At 38.2% G+C, this 23,504-nt stretch overlaps 2 protein-coding genes across 3 annotated transcripts; both read right to left on the reverse strand.

Moving 5' to 3' along the window:
* Positions 1–310: 310 nt before the first annotated feature.
* Positions 311–7,641, reverse strand: LOC141623702 (actin-related protein 2/3 complex subunit 2A-like). 2 transcript variants are annotated; one of them, XM_074439858.1, is made up of 12 exons: positions 7,495–7,641; positions 6,832–7,070; positions 5,295–5,361; positions 4,911–5,118; positions 2,990–3,159; positions 2,794–2,871; positions 2,574–2,706; positions 2,404–2,495; positions 1,953–2,009; positions 1,044–1,115; positions 873–942; positions 311–781 (listed from the first exon to the last, which is right to left on the reverse strand). In XM_074439858.1, exons 2-11 carry the CDS (start codon positions 6,891–6,893, stop codon positions 892–894), a joined length of 990 nt encoding a protein of 329 aa, XP_074295959.1. In that variant the 5' UTR covers positions 6,894–7,070; positions 7,495–7,641; the 3' UTR covers positions 311–781; positions 873–891. The 2 variants fall into 2 exon arrangements, with proteins under 2 accessions (XP_074295959.1, XP_074295960.1); XM_074439859.1 differs by lacking the exon at positions 6,832–7,070.
* A 5,431-nt stretch (positions 7,642–13,072) lies between these two features.
* Positions 13,073–20,421, reverse strand: LOC141623703 (uncharacterized). The gene is made up of 7 exons (XM_074439860.1): positions 20,203–20,421; positions 19,665–19,792; positions 19,365–19,396; positions 18,553–19,271; positions 17,371–17,451; positions 13,951–14,013; positions 13,073–13,401 (listed from the first exon to the last, which is right to left on the reverse strand). The coding sequence occupies exons 1-7, from the start codon at positions 20,254–20,256 to the stop codon at positions 13,345–13,347; spliced, it is 1,134 nt and encodes a 377-aa protein (XP_074295961.1). The 5' UTR covers positions 20,257–20,421; the 3' UTR covers positions 13,073–13,344.
* Positions 20,422–23,504: the final 3,083 nt, after the last annotated feature.

Here is a 23,504-nt window from a genome sequence, read left to right on the forward strand (position 1 = left end):
ACCTTTGAGATACCAAACCCCAAGAGATACGCAACAGCACGGTAAGCCGACACTCTCTTTTAACAGACCCCGAAAATCCTCGTGCAATAACCGCATATTGCATATTGCCCATTCAGGGAGTCGAACCCGGGACCTCGCAAAAGACTACTTCATCCTCAGTTTAATTAGACAAAATTTTAGTATTTGATTCAGTTAAAATTTGACTTGAATATATATGAACATTATTGTTGGGTGGAGGATGAGTATAAGAGTAACAGGGCCCGGCCAGGAAGGTTTGCTGACATGCCATGCCATGAGTCTGACAACTTAACAAACACAAACAATTGGGACTTAGATATTTAGTTGCCAACAAACCTCAAAGAAGTGAGATCAATGTTCGAATTTGTGGCCGAGTTTGCTTCTGCATTCTAGGGACCCAATAGTCAATTACAGAGTAATTTTTCGAACTTGTATGGGCCAAAAACAGAGTGAACGAACTTTCAAGTAGAGACTGATGGTATAAATTCTAGACAAAAAAAAAAGGGTGCATCTTCAACCTAAGAATTCAGTTGATTTTACAATGGACGGTTTTCACTGTCATGAAGATACAATCTAAATTCTGCCGGCTACTACTAAAAGCATGCATCTCAGGGCAAATAGACATTCCTTCTTACTCGTTTTTTATTCAGGGTGCTGACTTCCCTGAGCCGGTATATCTATAGGGCGTAATAGACATTCAAGTCCTACAAGATCACGACAAGGCATAAACCCAACTCTATTCTGACCCAAGAATTGCATCCATCTGAGTCATCAACACACAAAATGAACATTCCAATTAGGTACAAAGGTTTCAGAAAGAATGTGACTTGATGCAAATGTTAACATAGGATTACCTCTAAATTTTCACACTAATCATTTCCAAGAAGCCTTTGAATTTGAATTGCTTCGAGATTCCTTGAGGCTCTAGTACGTTAGACATATGTGGGTTAAGTGGATATCATGCAGAACTCGAATAGCAGAGAGTAGTACTTATATGTTATATGCAGAAAACATTGGTAGCTAACCAGTCTCTTGGAGGATGTTTTGGTGCCAACTTTCTTCGTTTTCTCTGGATCTGATTTAGCGCGATCAAGTGCCTGAAAAAGAATGGAAATCAATTGATCAGCAATGACAGAACTCACTGAAGTGAGTAAGAAAAAGGGAGAGAAGCAAACATCAGGGTTTCAGGTTCTACCATGTTTTCTGGGTTAAACTATATTCCTTCAAGCTTAAAATCAGGAAAGAAATTAAAATTAAACCCTCTAAAACAAGTTTTTTTCTTACGTCAATGATTAATTGAAGTGAAACACACATTGACTGAATCGCTTATATTAAAAAGCATATAAGGGTAGGTGGTTAGGGGAAATGTAAATTTGTCCTGGCAAAAACCATTCTCAAGAAAAAAGTCCTATCAATTTCATTAATTTCATTGAGGGCCTTGAGGCAGGCACAATCATTGTACTACAGTTGAGAGGCAAACATTTTTTTAATCAACAAAGCAGGCTAGCACAGTATTTTTTTATAGACAGTTCTTAGATCAGATCTTAGTTTTGAGAGGCGTGAAGTGCACCAACGGGAGGAGGGCTAGGGCACAAAGCACACTGTTTTTGCAACAAATTGTACTTTTAAGATAAGTTTTGTGCAATATTTAACATATGAAGGAATAAACACTAGGGATAATGTGCCAAGGAGAAGGAGATTATCAAAGAACTAGAAGAAAAAACATATTGCAATCGTATAGGAGTGTGTCCCGTTGACTGCACTTTGTCTATAAGGCTCATTAAGGCGTTTTGGCTACTTCCTCACTCGGCCTTCAGCTTAAGCGCGCCTGAGACGCGCTTTTTAAACTAAGGATCAGATCAGTTAACGAGCAAAAATGGACAAAGGGTCCACACGGCATAAAATTTAAATGGAGAGCAAGAGTGAAAGTATACCTCAATCAAAGATTCCACACGGCGTCTCATTCGAGTGTGCATGAACCCCTTTGAGCACTGGTGATAGGAACAAGTTTTACAAAAAAACATAAGGACATCTTCTAAGAAGATAAATTAACATATTAGTTCAGGTACAACTGCAAAGCTGTGTTACTCAAACACTTCACATTGGTTGCCCGTAGCGTGTCCGACACTACGACGCAACACGACACTTCAACACTTCGTTTTAGACCAAAAAATTGAAAAACTTTTCACAAAATAGCCATATTGAACAGTCCGACTTCGTGTCATATCCGTCTGACAATTATATCCGAGCCGGAGTAACATAGTTGCAAAGAATCAGATGAGTTTTAATTCACAGTGGTTTTGTAAATATCTCTACAATAATTAGGAATCTAAATACTCCAATGATTGCAAGAGGGAGAGGAATGTTAATCATGAGAAAGATCACCTTGACATGGTAACTAACATATGCGTGAAATGTTGACAAATTCCATACAGTTCTGTCTAGCTTTTTGCCTTCAACATGCCGTGGTAAGATGACTGGCATTTAAACGAACATAATTAGAGTTCAGTTACTTGAAGTGTAGAGAAAATGGTAGACAGGAGCATAGACATCACCAAAGGCTACAAAGCCAGCATTTGCCGTTAATGCTTCTTCAGGAACACCCACTAGTTCTTGAGGTGGTGTAGGTAACCAATGACAAGAAGGAGCACTATTTAGCGCACTACTACGTCGTGCTTCCACAAATTCCTAAAACAAATCCAAAATCAAATGTCAATATCACTTCGTAAGTAGAGTTTAGTACGAGGAAAAAAAGGCAACCGTTTGCATGCGCACCTGCAAAAAAGCAGTAGCAAGAACTATGTCTGTAGAATCCTTGAATCTCATAGGAAATATAACCGTAAACCTTTCTGGCTGTCACCACAAAAGAAAGTGTTAACACATACACATGTAGTATACGGAGTATATCTTTTCCATGTCTTTACGAGTGCAAAATCAAATGTCCCTATATCTAAAAAATCTGAACACAAACCTGCGGAATAAGGAAGAATGACTCATTAGGCCGATGAACTATAGAAACTAATTGATCCATATCAGGAGCAAGAGATCTGGAAGCAAGATGTTTTAATATCACTCTTAATGGTGCACCAAGCACCACTTCCCGCACAGAAGCAATCTTCTCCAAAAGCCCCTGTCTAGTTTCTGAGATGACAAGCACAATAACTGTTAGAAGAGAGCTATGAAAAACAATTTAATAGAAAAGAACAATATATATGCAAAGTAAAAATAGGTTCACCAAGACATTACCTAATAATGCTCAACATCAATAAATTATTAAGAAGGTAAACATGGAATTTTTGGGTGAAGACATGGTAAGTAATATATTGTCTTCATGATGCTGCGCAAATTGCTTGTTTATAAACACAAATCATTATCAACAAAAAGCACGACAAGGAAAATTCATGATCGCAGCTGATCTAGACCCTCCCTCCCAATCCCACTTCCTACAGCATCTAGATTAGCATCACATTCTCCAAATTTTTTGAACGGTAAGTGGGTAGTACCTGAAACTATTACCTTTCAAAGGCAAACATGTCAACAATGACACAAACTATGCATTACGAAATATGTATAGGCAACACCCTTCATACACATCATTCATAAATATTCTACCTACGTCATGTTTACATTGTGCCTTGTTGACTTTGACAGTCAACTTCAACTTTTTGTCTTTCCAAATATATGTTTTAAGTTACAATGCCGAATTTGTACGTTTGTTTTAATTAAAATAGCTATTTTGATATTTTCTTTTTGAAAATGTGGTGGCAAGTGGCAACTATTGAATATTCTGCGAAAATAGGAGTTCAAGTTAACTACCAAATAACAGAGGAGCAATATAAATGGGATGAAAGAAATACAATACAAACTTATTTTTCACAAAAAAATGTATAAACAACACCCTTACCCCAACCACGAGGTCCAAATTCATATCCACATACAATCAGTGCATTTTACACAAAATATTATATCAGCAAAAATGCAATACCCTCCACCCACCGCAGGTCCTAAAGAAGTTCACATGCAATCATTGCAGATGATATTGAGTGGAGCAAAGTGATGACAATAGGGTGTTTCACTTTCTTGCCTTTTTAAAAAAAATTTATGAACGTTTTGGTGTATATTTCCCATTGATTATCAGACTGTATACTAAACAACAAACATAACAACAAGAACAAAAACAACAAGGCCATAGTCCCAACATGGTTTGGGGCCGGCTAACATGAATCATCATCCGAATCAAATATATAATGTTCGAAAAAATTTCTTAGTAATAAATCAGCATGTTAAGCCCACAGAGAAACATTTACTGCTTACAGTGACAATATAACTAAAAGACATTTAATTTAGCAGTGTATTTGTAAACAATGAAGTGGGTGAAGTTTCAAATTTAGAGGCGTCAAACCTGACATCTTTGACATAATGGCTGACTGAGTTCAAAATAACACAATGGTTGTTGTTCGATATAGTTCTAGAAAGATTGAGCAACTATATTAACTTCCCACAATTTATATCTTCAATGCAGGGATTATGCATGGCAACAAATTGCCTAAATTACCATTTCCAAAAACTATTACGTGCAAAGTTGCAAGACAGAAAACATTTTCATAGAGCAAGAAAACTCGGAGGAGCTATTCAAAACAAACACTCAACAAACAAAAGGTCATATACACCATACGCTTCAATAGAATGTCTAACAGTCATAAACATAATGAAATAACTACTATAGACATTCTAGAAGTCTGAACTACAACAGAAACACACAGAGAAAAGAGCACTTAATTAAAAAAAGTACCATTAACCATATCAAGATTACCAAGGAATGCATAAAAGATAATGACATGCATATGATTTAGCTAGCCACAGCAAGATCCCAATGACCTTAGAAAGAAGACCTTCATCTGGAGAAAGCTTTGTGTAGTTCAGCTTCATAGTGAGGTTAAAACCATCTTTAGGAGGATCGAGAATATGTACAACTGTCCCATAAGCAGCTTTTATAGCCTCAATGGCCCCAGAAGGTAGTCCTCCAATAAACATTGCTCCTGGAGATGGTGATGGTAATGATACAGACAGCAGCAAGATATGTGGATTTTTAGCAGAAGCCTAGACCATTAAAAAGTAAAATTAGGTGGAAACACATGAAGACGTTCAGTGCCAAAGAAAACTGCAATCCTAGAAAAGGCATGGATCCTGGTTGTGAGTTACCCCCATATTTCAGTTCAAAGGTATCTTACTTAAGCTGTTAAACATCAGGCAATTATAAAGGATAAACATATCACCTGGACATTGAATCGCACATCATCAAACTCAATCCACTGACAGTCCAGCTCAACTCCTTTGTCAAGACTACAATTAACACAAAAGTAGTCGAACAACAAAATATGGCACAATCAGTTCCTCAAGATATACAGGTCAAAAAATATTTTGCGTTTTGTTATATTAAGGAATGAGGTGATTAGGGAAAAGGTGAAAGTGGCGCCAATAGAGGACAAGATGATGGAAAACTGACTAAGATGGTTTGGCCATGTGAGAAGGAGACCTATGGACGCACCAGTTAGGAGGCTGGAGACTTGGGGAACATAAAAGGTTGCTCGGTGTAGAGGGAGACCAAAACAGACATGGCTGATACAGCACGATATGAGATTCCTCGGACTTGATAAGGGAATGGTGATGCAGAGGGCACAATGGAGGGCAATGATACATGTGGATTTTTAGTATTTGACTTTATTTGATATATTTAATGTTTTTATTTAATTTTTAAAGTTTATTTGTTCTTTTCGGATTTATTACACCTTTTTACCAACAACTTTCATATATATTATTTCTTATATATTAATACTTGGTTCACTTTTAAGGTATTCTGGACCCTTATGTTTTACTTCGGTTTTCAAAATCGTTTTAATCTTTATTCTCGATTTAAATGCTAAGTTTTGTTAAAAGAAATCCGGACTTCGATTTTAAAACCTATAAGTTTACCTGGCTTTTATATTATGTTTCACTCCCCTTTTGTTTTTCACTTTTTCTTTTCTATTTTTTCGCATTTTTGAGGTGTGTGTTCACCCATGGACGGTTCTAAAGGATGATTCATGTCAGTCAACCCCAAATCATTTTGGGATTAAGGCTATGATGTTGTTGTTGTTATATAAGAAGTCTCATAAAATTATATCTAAAAAGAAGTAATATATAAATAAAGAAATACTCCCTCCTATTCACCATTTTCTTCCCTATTTCCTTTTACGGATTATTCACGTTTTCTTCCCTATTTCCTTTTTTGGGTTGATTTGTGTGGTCCAAATTCAATAACATGTGGGGTAGTGTGTTTTATGTGGTCCAAATTCAATTTCTTATTTCTTGTGCAAAAAGGAAAGAGGAAGAAAATGGTGAATAGGAGGGAGTATATGGTCAACCTGTGGTCCTCAAGGCCGCACAAAGTCAAATGGAGCAAACCCAAACGTGTCCCACCAACCCATTAGACAGGTCTAGGGCGAGTGAATAGGGGTAGTAATTGAAAATTTGAAACGACTAGTGTGGAGTTGGAATTTGAGAGGAACACATTTTGAACTAACTTGGCATTGGAGATGAATTGACGCAATTCCATTTCCAAATGATAGGGTTTCCCAAACATTGGAATTAACTAAATTCTAGATTTCAATTCTAATTCCAGGTTCCCAAACAAGAAAAATTTGAAATTAAACAAGAGGAATTGCAGCAACACAGTCAGTGAACAATTCAAAAATTCACATTGAGTTGGCAAACGGAAAAATGACACTGTACATATATAGTGCAATAATTGACGAGGAGAGCAAAAGGTCTCACTTATGAAGGCGACTTGTAAGGAGCTGGAGAAGATACTTGGACTGAGACTGTAAAATTATCATTGATTACAATCAGCAACTAATAGCTTTCTGCTCTTTTTGGGCAATGGTGGCACCTCAAAAACCGGCTGACTCACTAGGGCTACCTTAACTTTTCAAGGGATGTTCTTGGTTTGTATATACCCTTCCTCGAGCACTCGATACCTCAACTTAATAAGCTAAACTGAAAACTTTAGTGTCCTGATACAAAAATTATCAAAGACATGAACACAAAATATTGATACTTTTGTTGGCTACTGTCATCAAAATCAGATTTTTACACCATTTTTTACGAATTAAGTGTCTCATTCAACCAAAACCCACTTCATTTTCAAACAAAACAAGCATAAAACGTTATAAATAAGCTAAATACAATGCACAAAGTTGGATTAAATTGAGCAAAGATCAAGCTATATGGACATAGAATATTAACAGCTATTAGAAATTAGAAATTAGAAATAATGAATCACTCCAATATATTGACACAACCCAGCAGGAAAAAAAAAGGACAGAAATTAAGAAGAAACGACAAGTGCCCATCAAATGTAATTGAAAAGTTGAAAATAATTAGGGCTGAAAATGGGATATGAATTAGAAATAAGATCAATTTAGTTCGAGATCATACCGAAGAAAGTCGCCCGGGTAATGGCCTATGTTGTTTAATTTTGTGAGGATTCAACTTTTCGTGTTAGGGAGGAAGAGGAGCAGGAGAAGAATATCAGGATTCAAGATTTCAAGGAATGGGTAGTGATGGAATTAGGGCATGCGGGCCGTTCAACTTAGCATGGCTCAGGGCTTTTATTTTGGCACGATATAAGATTGACATGGTTCAGTATGGTACGGTATATTATGAATTGTATGTTGTGCCAATCTAGGTTGCACGAAAACGGACATGGTGGCACTTCAAAATTTTCAGGATACGGCAAAAAAAAAATCAATATACATATTAAAATAAAGAGAATTTGAAGAACATTATAACCAATATCTAAACTTTGGTCATTTAAACATTTTAAAGCCACAAAATCGTAAAATGACAACCAATATTAATGTCTTATACATTAAAATCAACATGTCTTAAAAGCTACAAATTTCCAATTTACAAACCCAAATTTAAATTGTGGACATGGCCCACCTGCGAGCCCACTTCGATCTGTGGACGTGCAACGGTCTTTTTGAAAGCCACGCTCGGCGGCGTAAAAATGCTTTCGACCGGATCGTTTTAGATCGGTCGGTTTCGTCTCGGTAAGGGTCTCGAAACGATTAGAGATGTTCGGAGTCGCCACCAAGCATTTGTGGGATGCTTGGAACCCGTTCGAAATCCACTTTATACCTCGGTCAAATCGAAGCACAAAGCAGCGTTTGACATAGGTACTAAAGATAAGGAAATCGTCCCTCTTTAGCATCCTATCTCTAGAATGACTCTCGTACGCCCTGGATAAGGTCGTCCACTATCCAAAGTTTCTGAGTAAGAGGTGAAGGTACGTATTGGGAAGCCCTTTAATCGACACCCAATCCATGCCATGTAGCGCCTCTACTTGATCGATCTTGGTTGGTTGAATGCAAAAGTTGATAAAACGGTTTAAATGCATGAATGCGCATCCAATAATTTAAACCTAACATGTGAGAGCTTTCTAAGTCGGTTGATTTAATCCAAGTATCAAGTATAAGATGTCGAGTTGGATTAATGATTGATTTGCATGCAAGACGGAAATTAAACATCCATTTACCGAATTAGGTTTATGGTGCATAACGTGATCCATTTATCTTAGTAAGACATTTTGCAAATATGATTTTGAATAAGCAAATAGTCATCTGATCCGTCCTATATCCGGACTAACCGGAGTCGGGATCGTCCTAGACGAGTGCTGGAAAGGGAACATGCCTTGTACCAGACGGCTACATGAGGCGCGAGCCAGCCGGCGGTACAAGGGGCCTCCCCTGGTTTTGAAAATGAGAATGGAAAGGCCTGTTTTAGGCGCGGGTCAACCTACGGTTATATGCCGTATTCTGGCCATTTAGAAAACGTTGTAAAACGTGTTGAAAAATGGGTATTTGAACCCGATTTGATTTGAAAGGATCGTTTAGACCGCGTTTGTTGGTTTGAAGAACTAGACTCGAATAATCATCATTATTTTGACGATATTCGTGTCGGGTTCGACTTGACAAACTTGACATGAATAGTTTTGAAAGCAATTATGAACTAATTGTCTTAAGTTCACTTGAATGTAATTAGTCGATACTCATCATCGTACCCGGGTTAAAATCCGGCATGGTATGTAGAACCAATGATGACTTTGTGTTGGTGACTAATATGCTTGTTTTGAAAATGTAAAGAAATAATGAAAGGCTTTAAAATACCTCCCAAAAATAAAATAAAAGGCTTTAAAATACCTTTTAAATGTTATTAACCAAATATTATCACCGAAACACGGATTTGGCCGTCATGGTATGAGGAACCAAGGGTGAAAAATGTTTTATGGTTCAAACAAATGAAATAAAATAAAAGGGGTTTGAAGATATTTGAAATGGTAAAAACCGATTGTAAATATGAAAATGAATTAAAGGGAAATGACGAGAACAAACACGGTTGAGTTCTGACCTGGACACCCCATTGAGGCGCGGACAAGTCGGCGAACCAAGGGGCTTCTGTCTCAGGCCAAAAATCAGTTTTGGCTCGTTTATTCCATGTTTTGGTTCATGTTATGCATATTTTAGCATGTTATAGTCATGAAACAAATAAAAACATGATAAAAGAAGGATTTTTACACCCTCATACTTACATGTTTGGTTATGGCGAGTGACCGACGTAAGTGTAACAACTCGTTTGGTCGGAAAAAACTCGGTTTAAAACCGTTTTGGTAAGTAAAAAGAGTGTTTTAAGATTAGTGACGGTGTAGTGGTCGAAGTGGTCGGTCAAGTGATTTAATGCACGATGACGGTACCAAACAATGTGTAAGGCTTGTATTTACGATCGGTAGGTCGTAAATACGCGTCGGATTGTGACTTAAGAAGTCGAGTCGAGAATTTTAAGGGAGAAAAGAGGAGGCGGACACTTGCGTGAATTCTCAAATGGGGGCATTTGAGGAGTATTTATAGGAAAATGAGTGGTTGTGTGAGTTTTGAGCGACGTGGCCACCTGGGCTGCTCAAAGAGGCGCGAGCCACGTCGCGGGTCTTCGAGTTGTCTTGTCGCTTTCACACAAGAGCAATCATGATTTGTTCTATCCTAGGATTTGTAGTCATATGTTTGGTACTTGACCATACATAAATTCGGGAAATCTTAGCATAGAAGGTTTTGAATGTTTGTTTTTTGTGGTTGACTCGGTTTGACTCGTTGTTGGAGTCGGGATTTGAATTTTGAGTCGGTTTTTGGTCCGGTGTCGGTTTTGACTCTAGTTAGTGTCATTGCGACCCCGTCGTCGCGCATTAAACACTCCGGGTATTTTTGAAATGTTTTGAAATATTTTGTTTTCGAAATCGTTTTAAGTTTTCCGACGTAAAGTTGTACACAAACTGTCGATCAAACGCCGCGATTCCAAAGCATGTTATAGTCCGATAATCATCGGGTGTTTGTTGAAGTCTCAGCAGATACTGGGTATCTACATAAATAAGCATTCAAGTTTTACAAAATTAAATAAAAAGTATCAAAGGTTTCAAATTACAAACCAAAATTCGAGTCTTACAATACTATTCACCATAGTCATCAAACCGAATATTTTTCGCAAAATATATTAACATTAAAAGGCACCAGAAATAAGTTGGACAAACAATGCTCACCAAAAGCTAAAAAAAAGGAGTTCACGGATCATCCTTTGCACTATTGTAATTATTCATTAAACTTTTTTCAATAAGTGGAAATAACAATACAGTTATTCGCTTCTGAAAATTATCCCTAAATCATACAAATCCTAGCTTCCGAAAAATCAACAATCACCAAATTTAAAATCCCCAAATTTAATAACAACAACAATAATAATCATTATAACGAAAAGGGAGGCTCACGGCGGCCGGACTGAGGCGAGGGGAGGCGGGAAGGCGTCGCAATGCAAGAGAAAAAAAGGGATAAGTGAGATGTAAGAGGAAAATGGAAAAGTGAGATGTCTTGATAACTGATAAAGTGAGATTTTGATTTCAAAGCTGCTTATTTGGTGTGTCCAGCGGACACGGGCCGTGTCCAACCATGTTGGACCGTGTCCGACACGTTTTCTTTTAACATAAAAACTGGGGACACGGTTCAAGGCGTGTCCAGAACGTTTTCAGGCGTGTCCTACGAGTGTCGGTGTCCGACACAAGAACGCTCAAAACTAGGCGTGTCCGTGCAACCTAGGTGTCAATGCCAATGTTTTAATAGAAAGTTTGTGCCCAAGTTCACCATAGCACGACTCACATGTGCTTGACCAGTGGTGCATTGGAACGTCCCATAAATACATACTCCCTTCTAATCGCTTATTTCTTCCCCTTTTATTTTGCACAAAAAATGAAGAAATGATTTTAGGCCACACAAAACACTCAACCCCACATGCAAATGAATTTGGACCACACAAACCTTTCCAAAAAAAAAAGAGGGAAGAAAATTTAACTATCATAAAAAAAGGAAAGAGGGAATAAATGAACGACTAGGAGGGAGTAATAAAAGTCATTTACTTTGCTGAGTGGATTAGCACAACCCAAATTAATCAAATTCAGACCAAATTACCCAATGGATCCCGGTTTTCTTATTAATCAAGTAATAACAGTAACTTCATTAATTTTACATCAATTTTAATATCAAATTAAGGAAATGTAATTAATGAAATTAGAAACTGTATCGGATATCCGGTTTTTTAAATCTCCTTTTTTTAGTATAGGGATATTCTACATGGTACCCCTCTATTTTTCGACTTTCTACATGGTATCCCTACACTTTTTAAAACATACATGGTACCCCTAATTGTTGTCATTATCCCTAAGTGTACCCCTAAACTTTATTTTTCATCAATTAAACTCAGTTTTAGGCGTTAGGTAATGACTTGGACGCGTAACCAAACTTGTCATTTATTATCCCATGACATAAGGACTCTATTGGACTCAATATCCATCTCGATCCTAATATTTATTGATATATATGGGCTAAAAAGTTTTTGACGAAAAATTTATTGATTCCTTGCCAAATTATCACGTCTAAAGATGATATTGAGCCTAATAGAGTCCTTATGTCATGGGATGATAAACGCCAAGCTTGGTTACGCGTCCAAGTGATCATTTAACTCCTAAAACTAAGTTTAATTGACTGAAAATAAAGTTTAGGGGTACACTTAGTGATAATGACAACAATTAGGGGTACCATGTATGTTTTAATAAGTGTAGGGTACCATGTAGAAAGTCGAAAAATTGAGGGGTACCATGTAGTATATCCCTTTAGTATATATCCGGTTTTTCCGTATATCCGGTTTTCAGCCTCACTTATATAATTTAATATATTTTTTTTTCTTTTCTATGTATGGTTGGTTCTTTAGCAATTTAAAAGTGTTTTAAAAAATTATAATAACTAACCTATTGGATATTTTGTGATTTATGTATATATTTTAATATTTTATTCTAGAAAAAAGGCAACCGTATCGGATACCGTATATCCGGTTTCATATTTTGCCGATCCTTATCCGATACGGTTCTACCGTATCTGATATCCGAAAATTCGTATCGGATATCCGGAAATCCGTACAATTAAATTCGTATAGCATATCGGGTACGTATAATAAAACTGTATCGTATAATTTTGGTAGTGGTGGTAGGGGGCGAGGGGCGGAGATCGATCGTCCGGTGATCGACGTTCATGGAGGCAAAGGAGAGTGGCGGTGGGTGTCGAGTGTGCAGGGAGGCAAAGGAGAGGGCGATAGGGAAGGAGTCTGAGCGAGTCAGGGAGGATTAGGAGGGTCTGCGAGTTTAGGTCATTTTATGGTCAATCAAGCTCAGGTCATTGTCATTTTAGATCGAGTTATTTTCTGATCAGGACCTTTCAAGTCGGGCCAATTATTGTCAATCAAGCTCAGGTCAAGTTCATGTTGTGTTTCGTCTACGAGTTTTGCGTCATGTTTTAGTTGTGTTATTCAGACTAAATTTGGATCTCATGACAGCTTTAAAGAGTTCGAAGATCGTCGTAATCGCATTTTCAGATATCATCTACCAGCACAAAACCAACGGTGTCAGTCTGTGACAACCAGTTCAGAAATCAAGACTGATCATTCATTAAAGATGCGAATTTCGCAGACTTTTCTCTAGATGACATTCATGAGCATCTCTCCTTGTTGCAAAAACATGGCAGCCTTCAAATTTACCATACAAACCCATGACTTCCCCTCAATATTTGTATTCATCGTTTTAAGGCTCACTAGGTTTTAAACCCAAGAGTTCACTATATCAATGTCATCCACAGTCGAGGAACTTGACATGCTACAATAAAAGCAGGGTTCCTTCTATATCTTCACAAGAATATAATCTCACAGCTGACGTCGGGCACGAGGCATCACAGCTTGGAGAATCTTCTTCCTAGGCCCCTGTAACAGAAGAGCCATAGCATTACAACAAGATTAACAACTAGTATTAACGTGTACTGCTTTGTATAAGGCGTTGGCGTTACAACTGGTAATTCCGGAGTAGTAATTTGTAATGTTGGGTACTACTCGGTATACAGGGTTGCACCAAGTTTCACAAATCATGATATATAAGATAATCTCACATGCGAGTTATGTGAGACCGGCTAACCCATCAACCCGACGAGTAAATGAGGAATAAGTTAGGAATTGGGTTGTTCTTGCATATGGGATTGTCTCATACAAGACTCAGTACATTAGCGTCAGTTACTTGTATTTATCATTCAGCTCAATTGAAATTCACACACATTTTATCATTCAGCTCAGAAGGTTATGTCGCATCAACAGGTTCCAATATGAGGAAAAAGGGCACATTTGAAATTTACAGTATGTAGCCAGCAAACCAGACACAGAGAGCTATAGTATAGAGAATCTAGTGAAGAACTTTTGAAACAGAGAGAAGCATAAAGAAGAAAATGAGAAGAACAAATTGAAGAAATTCGTATTAATTACCATAGGTATGCCCAAGTCTTTCAAATCACTGTCACCCAACTGCCTTAATGCGTTCATGTCTACCTGTTCCCGTCACAATTAGAAACAAAGATATAATCAGCATAAAAAAACACAGGCCTTCTACAAGTAATGAAAGGGAAAAGAGTGTAGCAGCACATAGAAATAGGATGAATCCTAAATCTGAAATTCTTGGCTTAACTAATGGCACTTGTCAACAGGTGGACATTGTTTCGACTCACCTTTTGTACAAGCACAAGCTTTCTACGAGTGATGTTATTTTTTTAACATTCCTGAACCCAGTAAGAGGACATAAAGCTCATCACCATACTATAGAGTACAATATTTGTGTCACAGAGATCACAATGCTGTTAAGACATGTTTATTGTAACGACAACACATTGATTTCCATAAAATACTGAGCACACATCATACCATGGGATCTCTGGAGATGAATAAACAGGGTAACTCATAACTGAACTCAGGATCCTAGAATAAACCCACAAAAGCTGTGAACCAAGGTTATACTTTGCATATTTACTACAAAGCACAAACCCTACAAGGAGGTCTTCAGAGATGCATAAAATTGTAAAGCACGGTATCTAAAACGCTATTACTAAGCACAAGGCCTTAAAAATAAGGGTTATTTCATGGGAATAATCCATATTAAGCCTCCCCTTCTCATATTAATCCATACTATTGTTTAACTCAGAAAAATCTGAATTACATCATTATCTTGTATTGAACTCGTCCCAAATTTGACCTGAAATAGCAGGTGAGCTCTAGGCAGTAGACTGTAGGTTTTTTTTTTGGTTTTTTTTGTTTTTTAAATTTCTTCTACTTCCTCATCTATTAACTTGCTTTTTTCTTCAATCTTCTTCTTCCAAGAATTATTTCTTCTTCTCCCCTTCTTTCTTTTTCATTTATCATTCTCCATTAATTCTCCATCCCTTACCTCCTTCAGTCCTCCATAACCAACCACCACCCACTTGCTGCCACTACCACACCAACACCGGCACTATCACCAACACCAACACCACACTTGTCTGACCAAAGCATCAAACAATCAAACCTCAATTAAAACGATGCAATCTGTTATTTGTAGTAGATTTCCGTGGTCTGTTTGTTTCCTCATTTGAAGTGCCGGACCATTGATAGTTTTCAAAGGCGTTTTGAGGTGGGCACGATTGCTTGAGATAAGACATCAGCTCCTGCTATAAATTATTGATGTCGTCTCTTGAATCACTTCATTTCTGAAGAGAATCTTATTCACTGATTTTTGGCACTGTCAATTTTACCTCAAGTTGCATCTCATTCATATTCACAGGAAAAACAAAAGAAAGCCTTGAAAAACGTATCTATTGTCTATGGAATCAAGGTCTGATTTCACTATATATAATTGTGCTCATGGGGCAGAGGGATGTATTGTGTTGCCACTTGCCAGCATATGAAAGGCGAAGAGTAAACTAACATCCTAAGACAAAAACGATTTACACCGGATACAAAACTAGTTAATACTAAGACGATGGAAAAAAAGAGAGTTACAAAATCGAGTACCAAATAAAAGCTCTTCATCATCCTTCAATCTAAATCGCCCAACCCTAAAACCTAATTTCAATGCACCAACTTCCTCCTCAATTTATCAAATCTTCACAAAATTGTACACTATCCATATGACAGAATCTACCCAGTATTCTTTAATTCACCAAACAACCAACCAAGAACATCCCTACTCTTTTGAAACCATTACCAAACTTCTATGAACCACTTGTTGGTGGTTGAAAAGGAGGTGTAGATCTAGGTCGGAAAGTGGTTTTTGGAGGGTTGTGTCCACTTGTTGGTGGTTGAAAAGGTGGTGTCGGTGGCTATGAGTAGTCGGAAAGAGGAGAATAGGTGAGTGTTGGTGGTGGACTCGCGGTGTCAATGGTGATGGTGAAGTGCGGTGTTCGTGTCGGTGATGGAGCTCGCTGGTGGTGGGATTAGAGAGGAGGTTGGGTTGATTAGTAATAAAAGCAGTAATAATATTTTTTCCTGGTTTTTTTTATAACCTGATTAACAGGTAGCAGGTCATCGAGTCTAATTTGAGAACATCATAGTTAAAATTAGGTTTATTATGAGTTAAAACGTTGTTCATATTATTATGAGAAGGGGAGGCTTAGTTTGGATTATTCATGTGAAACAACCCTAAAAATAATCCATAAATAAAGACAGTAAACCAAGGTTATATACTACTTATGCACCAGTTTGGGAATGTTAGCCAAGCCCAGAGGTATTTTGGATGTACAAACATGGGATAGCCTAACTGGTTCACCTATTTTCCAGAATATTTGAAGTGTAGAATATTGGATGGAAATCATCAAATACCTCGAGGCATTAGTAGATATGAGGTGTGTAAACGTCCAAATAAAGTTTCCACTGAATTGAGTGTTCTCTTCATTTCAAACAAGAAACACTTAGGCAAAAGAGTGAGCGTGAGAGCCAACCCAAAGGACAATCGGATGTGCATAAGAGGATTATTATGACGCTTTTGAGGATAAAGTGAGGGTTATGAAAATGGGAATATTACATCATTGCGTGAGCAATTCTATGGTGCTACAAACACGGTATTAAAACCCAGTTTGAGTTTTGATCACGAAATTCGTTGTTGCAGCCTGATGTTGGTCTGTGCCGTAAATGTGCCCTATACCTGTCTCTAAATGAGATTGTGGTAACATTAAAAACCTTTATCACTCTGTCGCAGTGCGAATTTCCACCCATAGTTGATAACACGGCTATGCATCCCCAAGATGGAAACCTAACTCTGGACGACGTATAGACAGGGGGAAAATGGAGAGTGGATTGATTGCATAAATAAAGAGAAGTCAACACATAAAGAGTACAACACTACTTCAACCTATACATTTTTTCACTCAGTCTGTAGAAATCTTGAAGGCTTTCCTCTCAAAAGCACAAATTATTTGACCATGACAATACTTTAAACAAAAACAGGTACAATGTCTATCTACGTCATACTCAAAGTTTCCAGGACATTCAAATGCTACCTAAGAACTATATCCAATCATCAAAAGAACTATGTGGTACAAGAACTTGCTCAAATTTCCACGGAAACGTCACTTGATGAAAGGACAGGGGGACAGCAACCTCATCAGAATGTTGCCTTAGGAAACCAAAACCAAAACCAAAACCAAAACCAAAACTAAAACATAAATGTGACCACATTAATTAGAAGAACCCCTCATTCATTCCCTCCACGTTGAATCCTCCCACCCTCAAGGCCCCAACTATGTTTCTGATCCTAGTATCATTTTCCCCATCTCAAATGCTAAGGTTAAAGTAATGCTAAATAAAATTCATCTCACAATTACTTAATATATTCAAGTATCAGCCAATTAGGATTTAAAAATGAAAACATGATAAACACACCTCCTCAGCCTTGAAATAAATAGCGTACTTCTCCAAGCCCAAAGACTGGAGTAAACTATCAACAGTAGGGGGTATATCAGCCTGCAAAGATACAAGAAAGTCCCAAAAAATTAGAAACACACAAGTAAATGAGGGTATCAACTAAGAAAGATTCTTGCACAAGACCAAAGTTAACTTTTTAAACTTCAAGCATGATCCACAGAACTCAATAACCAGACTCTTACAAATTACTATAATTTATTTAGAGTCTTCTTACAAAGAAACTCCCCCAAGCCAAACTAGCTGAACACTTGAGCTCTAATCACTAGACGGACAATCATTTCAACAATAGCAGTACTTTACTCAGCAAGTCATTGATACACAAAGTACAAAAACAAAGTGGCAACTATCAACCATATCCTTGATATTTCCACACTCCGGTAGACTTTTTTAAAGTCAATGGTTAAGGTGAATCGTAATCTTTCATAATTCAACATAAAACTTCAGTAAAATTTCCCACGTGATTTACCCCTAAGCGTTCAAGTGTTTGATCGACAGATTTTATGTAATTTGCAATCATGGGCAAAAGGCGCTGAAATGACAAGATTGACCATTGATACACTCTTTGGTTCCTACTACAATCCTTTCATCTTATTGTGAAAGGGCAGATGTGTGAGACAATCTATGATGAAAACAGGCCGCTTCATAGCAGAAAACAATCAAAATAAAGAAACGGCAAACAACCATATGGGGAAAAAATCTACAGTTAAAAAATCACATAGTAGCTGAAAATCGTTAACCGAAGAAAAGCAACCATATGAATAGCCATTAGCTCTTTATACACCATATACGTTTCTGATTAAAAATCACCGACGCCTGAGCTGACATCTAAACAGAATTATACTTGGTTTAAGTTAATAAGATTATCGGCATCTATCATGAGTTCATGACAAGGCAGCCGCAAAATTTGTAGCAACTCCCCTCACCAGTAACAACCAACAGGAAACAAGAAGCAGAAAAGTTAACTCAACATTTAGCGAGCTATATAACCGATTTTAAAATATACAGAGTAATATATACAAAGAGTTGCCATTTATAATTAGGACAGACGCTAAGAGTAAGACCCAATACCAAATACAGCAACAATCTTTAAGCACATATTGAGGTAAACAAAGGATATTTAATTCATACTGAAGATGGTACCTTCGGCAGTATTCCACTAGCTTGAGCATAATGAGAAACTGGCATCACAGAATTTACAGCAGGAGCAGGCACAAAAGACTGAGTCAGATAAGGAGATGATCGGACAGCTCTTGTTGGACTGATTCTTAAATATGAAGCTGATCTTCCATCATCATAGGATCTGAGAAGTGGTCTTCTCAGCAACTCTTCTCTACTTCTTTGAGGAGAGAGACCCCTAGAAGCAGATGGGGGAAGAAGCCTCTCTGGAGATCTTGGTCTCAAAATTTGGGGAGATCTTCGCCACAAGTCCTCTGGAGATCTTCGTCTTAAAATCTCTGGTGAGCTCTGTCTCAAATTTTCTGGCGATCTGCGTCTCACATTTTCTAAAGTTGAGGAAGGATAACTTCGAGGAGGAATAGCAGATAATTCACTTGGGTGTCTTGAGGGAGGAAATCGGCCCAATATGCTAGTATCCCTGGAGTCAAGTACAGGATGCTTTGTCATTCCAGCAACCCTGGGGTCAACAGGATGTCGTGTACTAGCAGCGGATTCAGGAGGCCGCATTGACATACTATCTGCAGAAGGCCGCATTGACATACTATCTGCAGAAGGCCGGGAAGTCTTACTTGACAGTTTTTCTCGGAGGTCAACATTACGCAGTGGCTTCCTCTTCCGAGATTTCCCGCCAGTTTGTTTTTGCATTAGTTTGAATCGAAGGTCGTCTTTACTAAGACACAAATCTTAATGTTTCAAAGACGCCATGGTTAGTAGAAGGAAACCTAAGTTAAGAAATCAAGTAGTACAAAATGTAAAACAGAGTTGAGGGTCTATACCAATAGAGTTACTTGTGCTCTCTCCACGCTGCCTGGTATTGTGAAACAGAGAATATCAGAGCCAGATAATATAAAGTAACTCCCATCAATAAATAAGATACGATAAACTCCTGAAGACATGAACACAAGAAATCAACGGATTAAAAAACAAATAACCCAGCACCACTTCTCGGTAAAAGCTGAAAAATAGACATCTGTAGTTTGTGCCTCTGAACGAAGGGAAGAAGAAATCTCTAATTAAATTAAAGAGAGCATTTCAGACCACAAGCTGTATGAAACAGCACAAGAAGACATACACACCGCTTGTTATAAGATTCGCCTCTATCTTGGGAAGTACCGCCAAGTCTATCTCTGATGGAACGCTTGCTTCCTCCAATAGGCCTGCCATTATGGACCTCATCCGTCAACCTTCCAGTCCTTTTTACAACCTACATATACTCACAATCAATTATTCAAGATCAAACCAATAGACATCCATGTCCGGAAATCCCACCTTTAGAAGAGGGAGGGGGTTGGAGGGGATGGAACGGAAGGAAGGGGAATGGATGAATGTCATTTTTGTGGGGAAGGCGTTTGATTAGGTTAGCAGTACGGAAACTACGTTCCTGCATTTAAGCGTGCTTGGCGGAGAATAGCATTAAGAAGGGTGGCCCTCTTTTTAACTCATTTCCATTATTCATCCCCTCAATGTATTCTAAACTTCAACAAGAGCTACATGTAATCTAATACGGAGCACTGCAACTACAATTTAAAAATAAATACTCCTATCATAGATGAAATTATAAAAAGGAAGAAAATAAGGGAAACCCTAAATTATAGAAAAGGGAGAAAAAAGTACCCGACCACTGCGACCAAGGGTGACCGTGACCTGAGACCGCCTCGAATCGGCCATTACGGATTCAAATCAAGATGCGATTTCAACGCTGGATTGCATTAACTAAAGGAACAAGGCAATTATGCATCAAATTAGTAATAAGCGTTTTGTTGGAAGTGAGGGAAAGTACAAGTTCAAGTCATGATGATGATTAAGTTAGGGCATCTCTTTTGTGTTGTTCATGGGATGGGAACTGGAACACAGATCAGAGGAGGAGTGGGGTGGGCACCGGTCCAAAACCGGACCGAAACCGGTTTGGACCGGAACCGGAATCGACAAAATTCATGGATCGTGACCGGACCGGATTACAAAAATTCCGGACCGCGACCGGATCGGAAAAATTCCGGTCCGAGACCGGACCGGACCGGTTGGACCGGAATTACCCACTTTTTCAGATTCCGGTTCAAAAATTCCGGTCCATTGGACCGGATCGGACCGGTTGGACCGGATTGGACCGGAATAAAAATACAATTTTAAGAAAAAAAATGAAAATAACAATAATTCCGGGCATTCCGGTCCAAACCGGACCGGAATCTTGGAAAATGGTGGACCGGAGACCGGACCGAAATTTTTTATTCCGGTTCCGGTCCACTAGATTCCGATCCGGACCGGTCCATTTTTCCGGTCCGGACCGGATTATGCCCACCCCTAGTACAACTCTTATGTTGGTCTATGACTCAATTTTTGTTTTGTTTTTTTTTTTTTGGTACATAAGCCCGAAAACTAATATGCTATTGCACGGGAATAACCACCCTAATAATGTACTCACGAAAAATGGATATATCTCTAAAACTCAAAGCGGTTTTTTCTCGGAGAGGCAGATCACGGATAACGTCGTTGTCTTTCAAGAAGCTATTATATATTGTGAAACTTTGCTTGAAAAATATTTGTGGGGTTTCTAGTGAGAGAAGCTCCCACCTCTTTCTAGATTTTTTTTTTTGGCAACAGTAAAGAAAGGTTTTTACATTCTCATGGCCTGACGAGTCAGGCCATGCGCTATTCGATTAAGATGTCTAGGAATAAAACTAAAGTTTACACAATGAAACTGAACCCAGATACTCTTTAAATCATCAAGGATTCCCTTGATAACATGACTTTCCTTCTCTAATCCAGCTATCTGATTGATCAGCTTTAGGCAATCCGTCGCAACCTCCAGGTGTAGTTCTCCCCTATTTCTTGCCCATTTTAATCCCTCCCATACTCCCAACGCTTCCGCCTGCAAAGCCGATTCCGCTCTCAGTTTACTCCTACCTCTAAAAATCTTCATCCCCAAGTTATTGTATGCCACCCATCCGCAAGCAGCATCAAAGTTTCTTTCCCAGCTCGCATCGACTTTTATTCTTGCCCCCTACATTGGCCGGGTTTTCCAATTACAAAAGTAAGATGTCCTTCGCGTAAAGCCATTGGTTCGATATTTATATTATGCTCGTCGTTAAAGCTATCAACCAAAACAATATTTCTAACTCTACAAACTACTCTTTAGTGGAGTGGTAAGTAAAGGTCGGATCCCAAGGGACGGGTATTGATTTAGGATTTCAATTGCAAGTATTGTATGTCTTAGGGTGTCACAATTTTGGGTTGAGATGAGATGTAATCTAAACTAATCAACAAGATGAATGTAAATTAAGGGAAACAAAGCAAAGCAATTAAAGGGGTTTGTAAACAATTGATTAAAGGCACTAGAGTGTCATGGGTTCATAAGCGAATCATGGAAATAGATCATACAAACATGTTCTCAAATAGATGCAAGCAACTTATTGTTGTGATGGAATCGAGTTAGTGTATATCTTACAATTCCTAGGAAGGTTTAGGTCCCAGAGCCAAGTCGATCAAGACTTTACAACACCTACAAGTCGACTTAGTCTCTTCCTATTTAACTCTATGCATGGTCTAACAAGGCTTGAGTTGGCTTATATCTTACAAGTCTCATTGAAAAGATAAGAGATGGGTACAAAATGCAAGGTTTCATAGTTTAGCATTTCATCAAACATAACATCTGCATAAGTTGAAATCACAACAAGCACGCATTCAATTATGAAAGCATATTAATTTAAGCATAGATTTAATCCCATGATTGATTCCCCTAATTCCCCATTAACCCTAGCTAAGAGACTACTCACTCATGATCAAGTTTAACATGCTAATAAGGTTGTCAATCATACTAACAAAGCAAAACATGATGAACAAGTGATGTAATTAACAATAATTAAGCAAAGGTAAAAGGGATTATACCTACTTGAGATGATCCAAATAATAAAGCAAAGAATAATAGAAGTAAACTTGATGATTGATGGAAGGTTGTCAATCCTCCAATAAACCCCAAATAATCTTCTAATTACCCAACTAAGAACAATTGAGAGATTAAGGAAAGATTAAGATGTAATTAATATTGAAATGTGTATTACAACTTGGATTAAGACTAAATTAAGAGAGATTAATACTTGATTAAGAGATGATTCTTAGATGATGCTAATCTAGGTAGTACAATAGGGTATTTATACTAAAATTAAGTACAAGGATTAGGGTTACTAAGGGCTTAAATGACGATTAAGACCCTAAGAGAGGTTGACGATTTGCAAGTCCCATAGGGACACGGGCGAGCTGGGTTGCAAGACCCTCAAGGCCACACGCGAGCTGGCTAAAGAATGCCTGGGTCCTGTGAGAAGATCCGCTCGAGCCGAGCCTTGGGACGTCCGGATCCTGGCTTGAGACGCTCGGGACGCCCGGATCCTGGGACAGGGTTCCTTCTCTTCTTCTTCACTTCCTATCAATCCGTGGGGATTGATTTGGGGTCGTGGGGATCTTTCATCATTGCCCATTTCACTTGTTTTATTGCTTAGGCCTTTAGTCTTGGTTTCCTCTTCGATGCTTGGTCATTAGATGCGATCCATTTAGCTCCATTTTGGTCCATAAATGCAAGGCTAGCCATCCTCTCCTACCAAGGACACAAAACCTCAAAGAATATGCATAATGGGGAACTAAAGATAAGAAATGTCCCTAATAATCGCTAGAAAGCATGGGAACGAGGTTAATTCGGGGACTAAATGTGCACAAATATGAGTCACATCAAACATCCCCAAACCGAACCTTTACTCGTCCCGAGTAAAGAGGTGACTAAAACTATGACCTTTATTTAAACTAGCCTACTAATATAGCCGATGTGAGACAATTAGCGGGTCTCACTCCGCCCCTTCAACTCACAACAAGACATTCATGAGGTAAGATGCTTTCTTGAAATGCAAGGTGGGGCTTGCCAAAATGGCGAT

The sequence above is a fragment of the Silene latifolia genome, chromosome X, assembly GCF_048544455.1.
Source record: "Silene latifolia isolate original U9 population chromosome X, ASM4854445v1, whole genome shotgun sequence".
Taxonomy (NCBI): Eukaryota; Viridiplantae; Streptophyta; class Magnoliopsida; order Caryophyllales; family Caryophyllaceae; genus Silene; species Silene latifolia.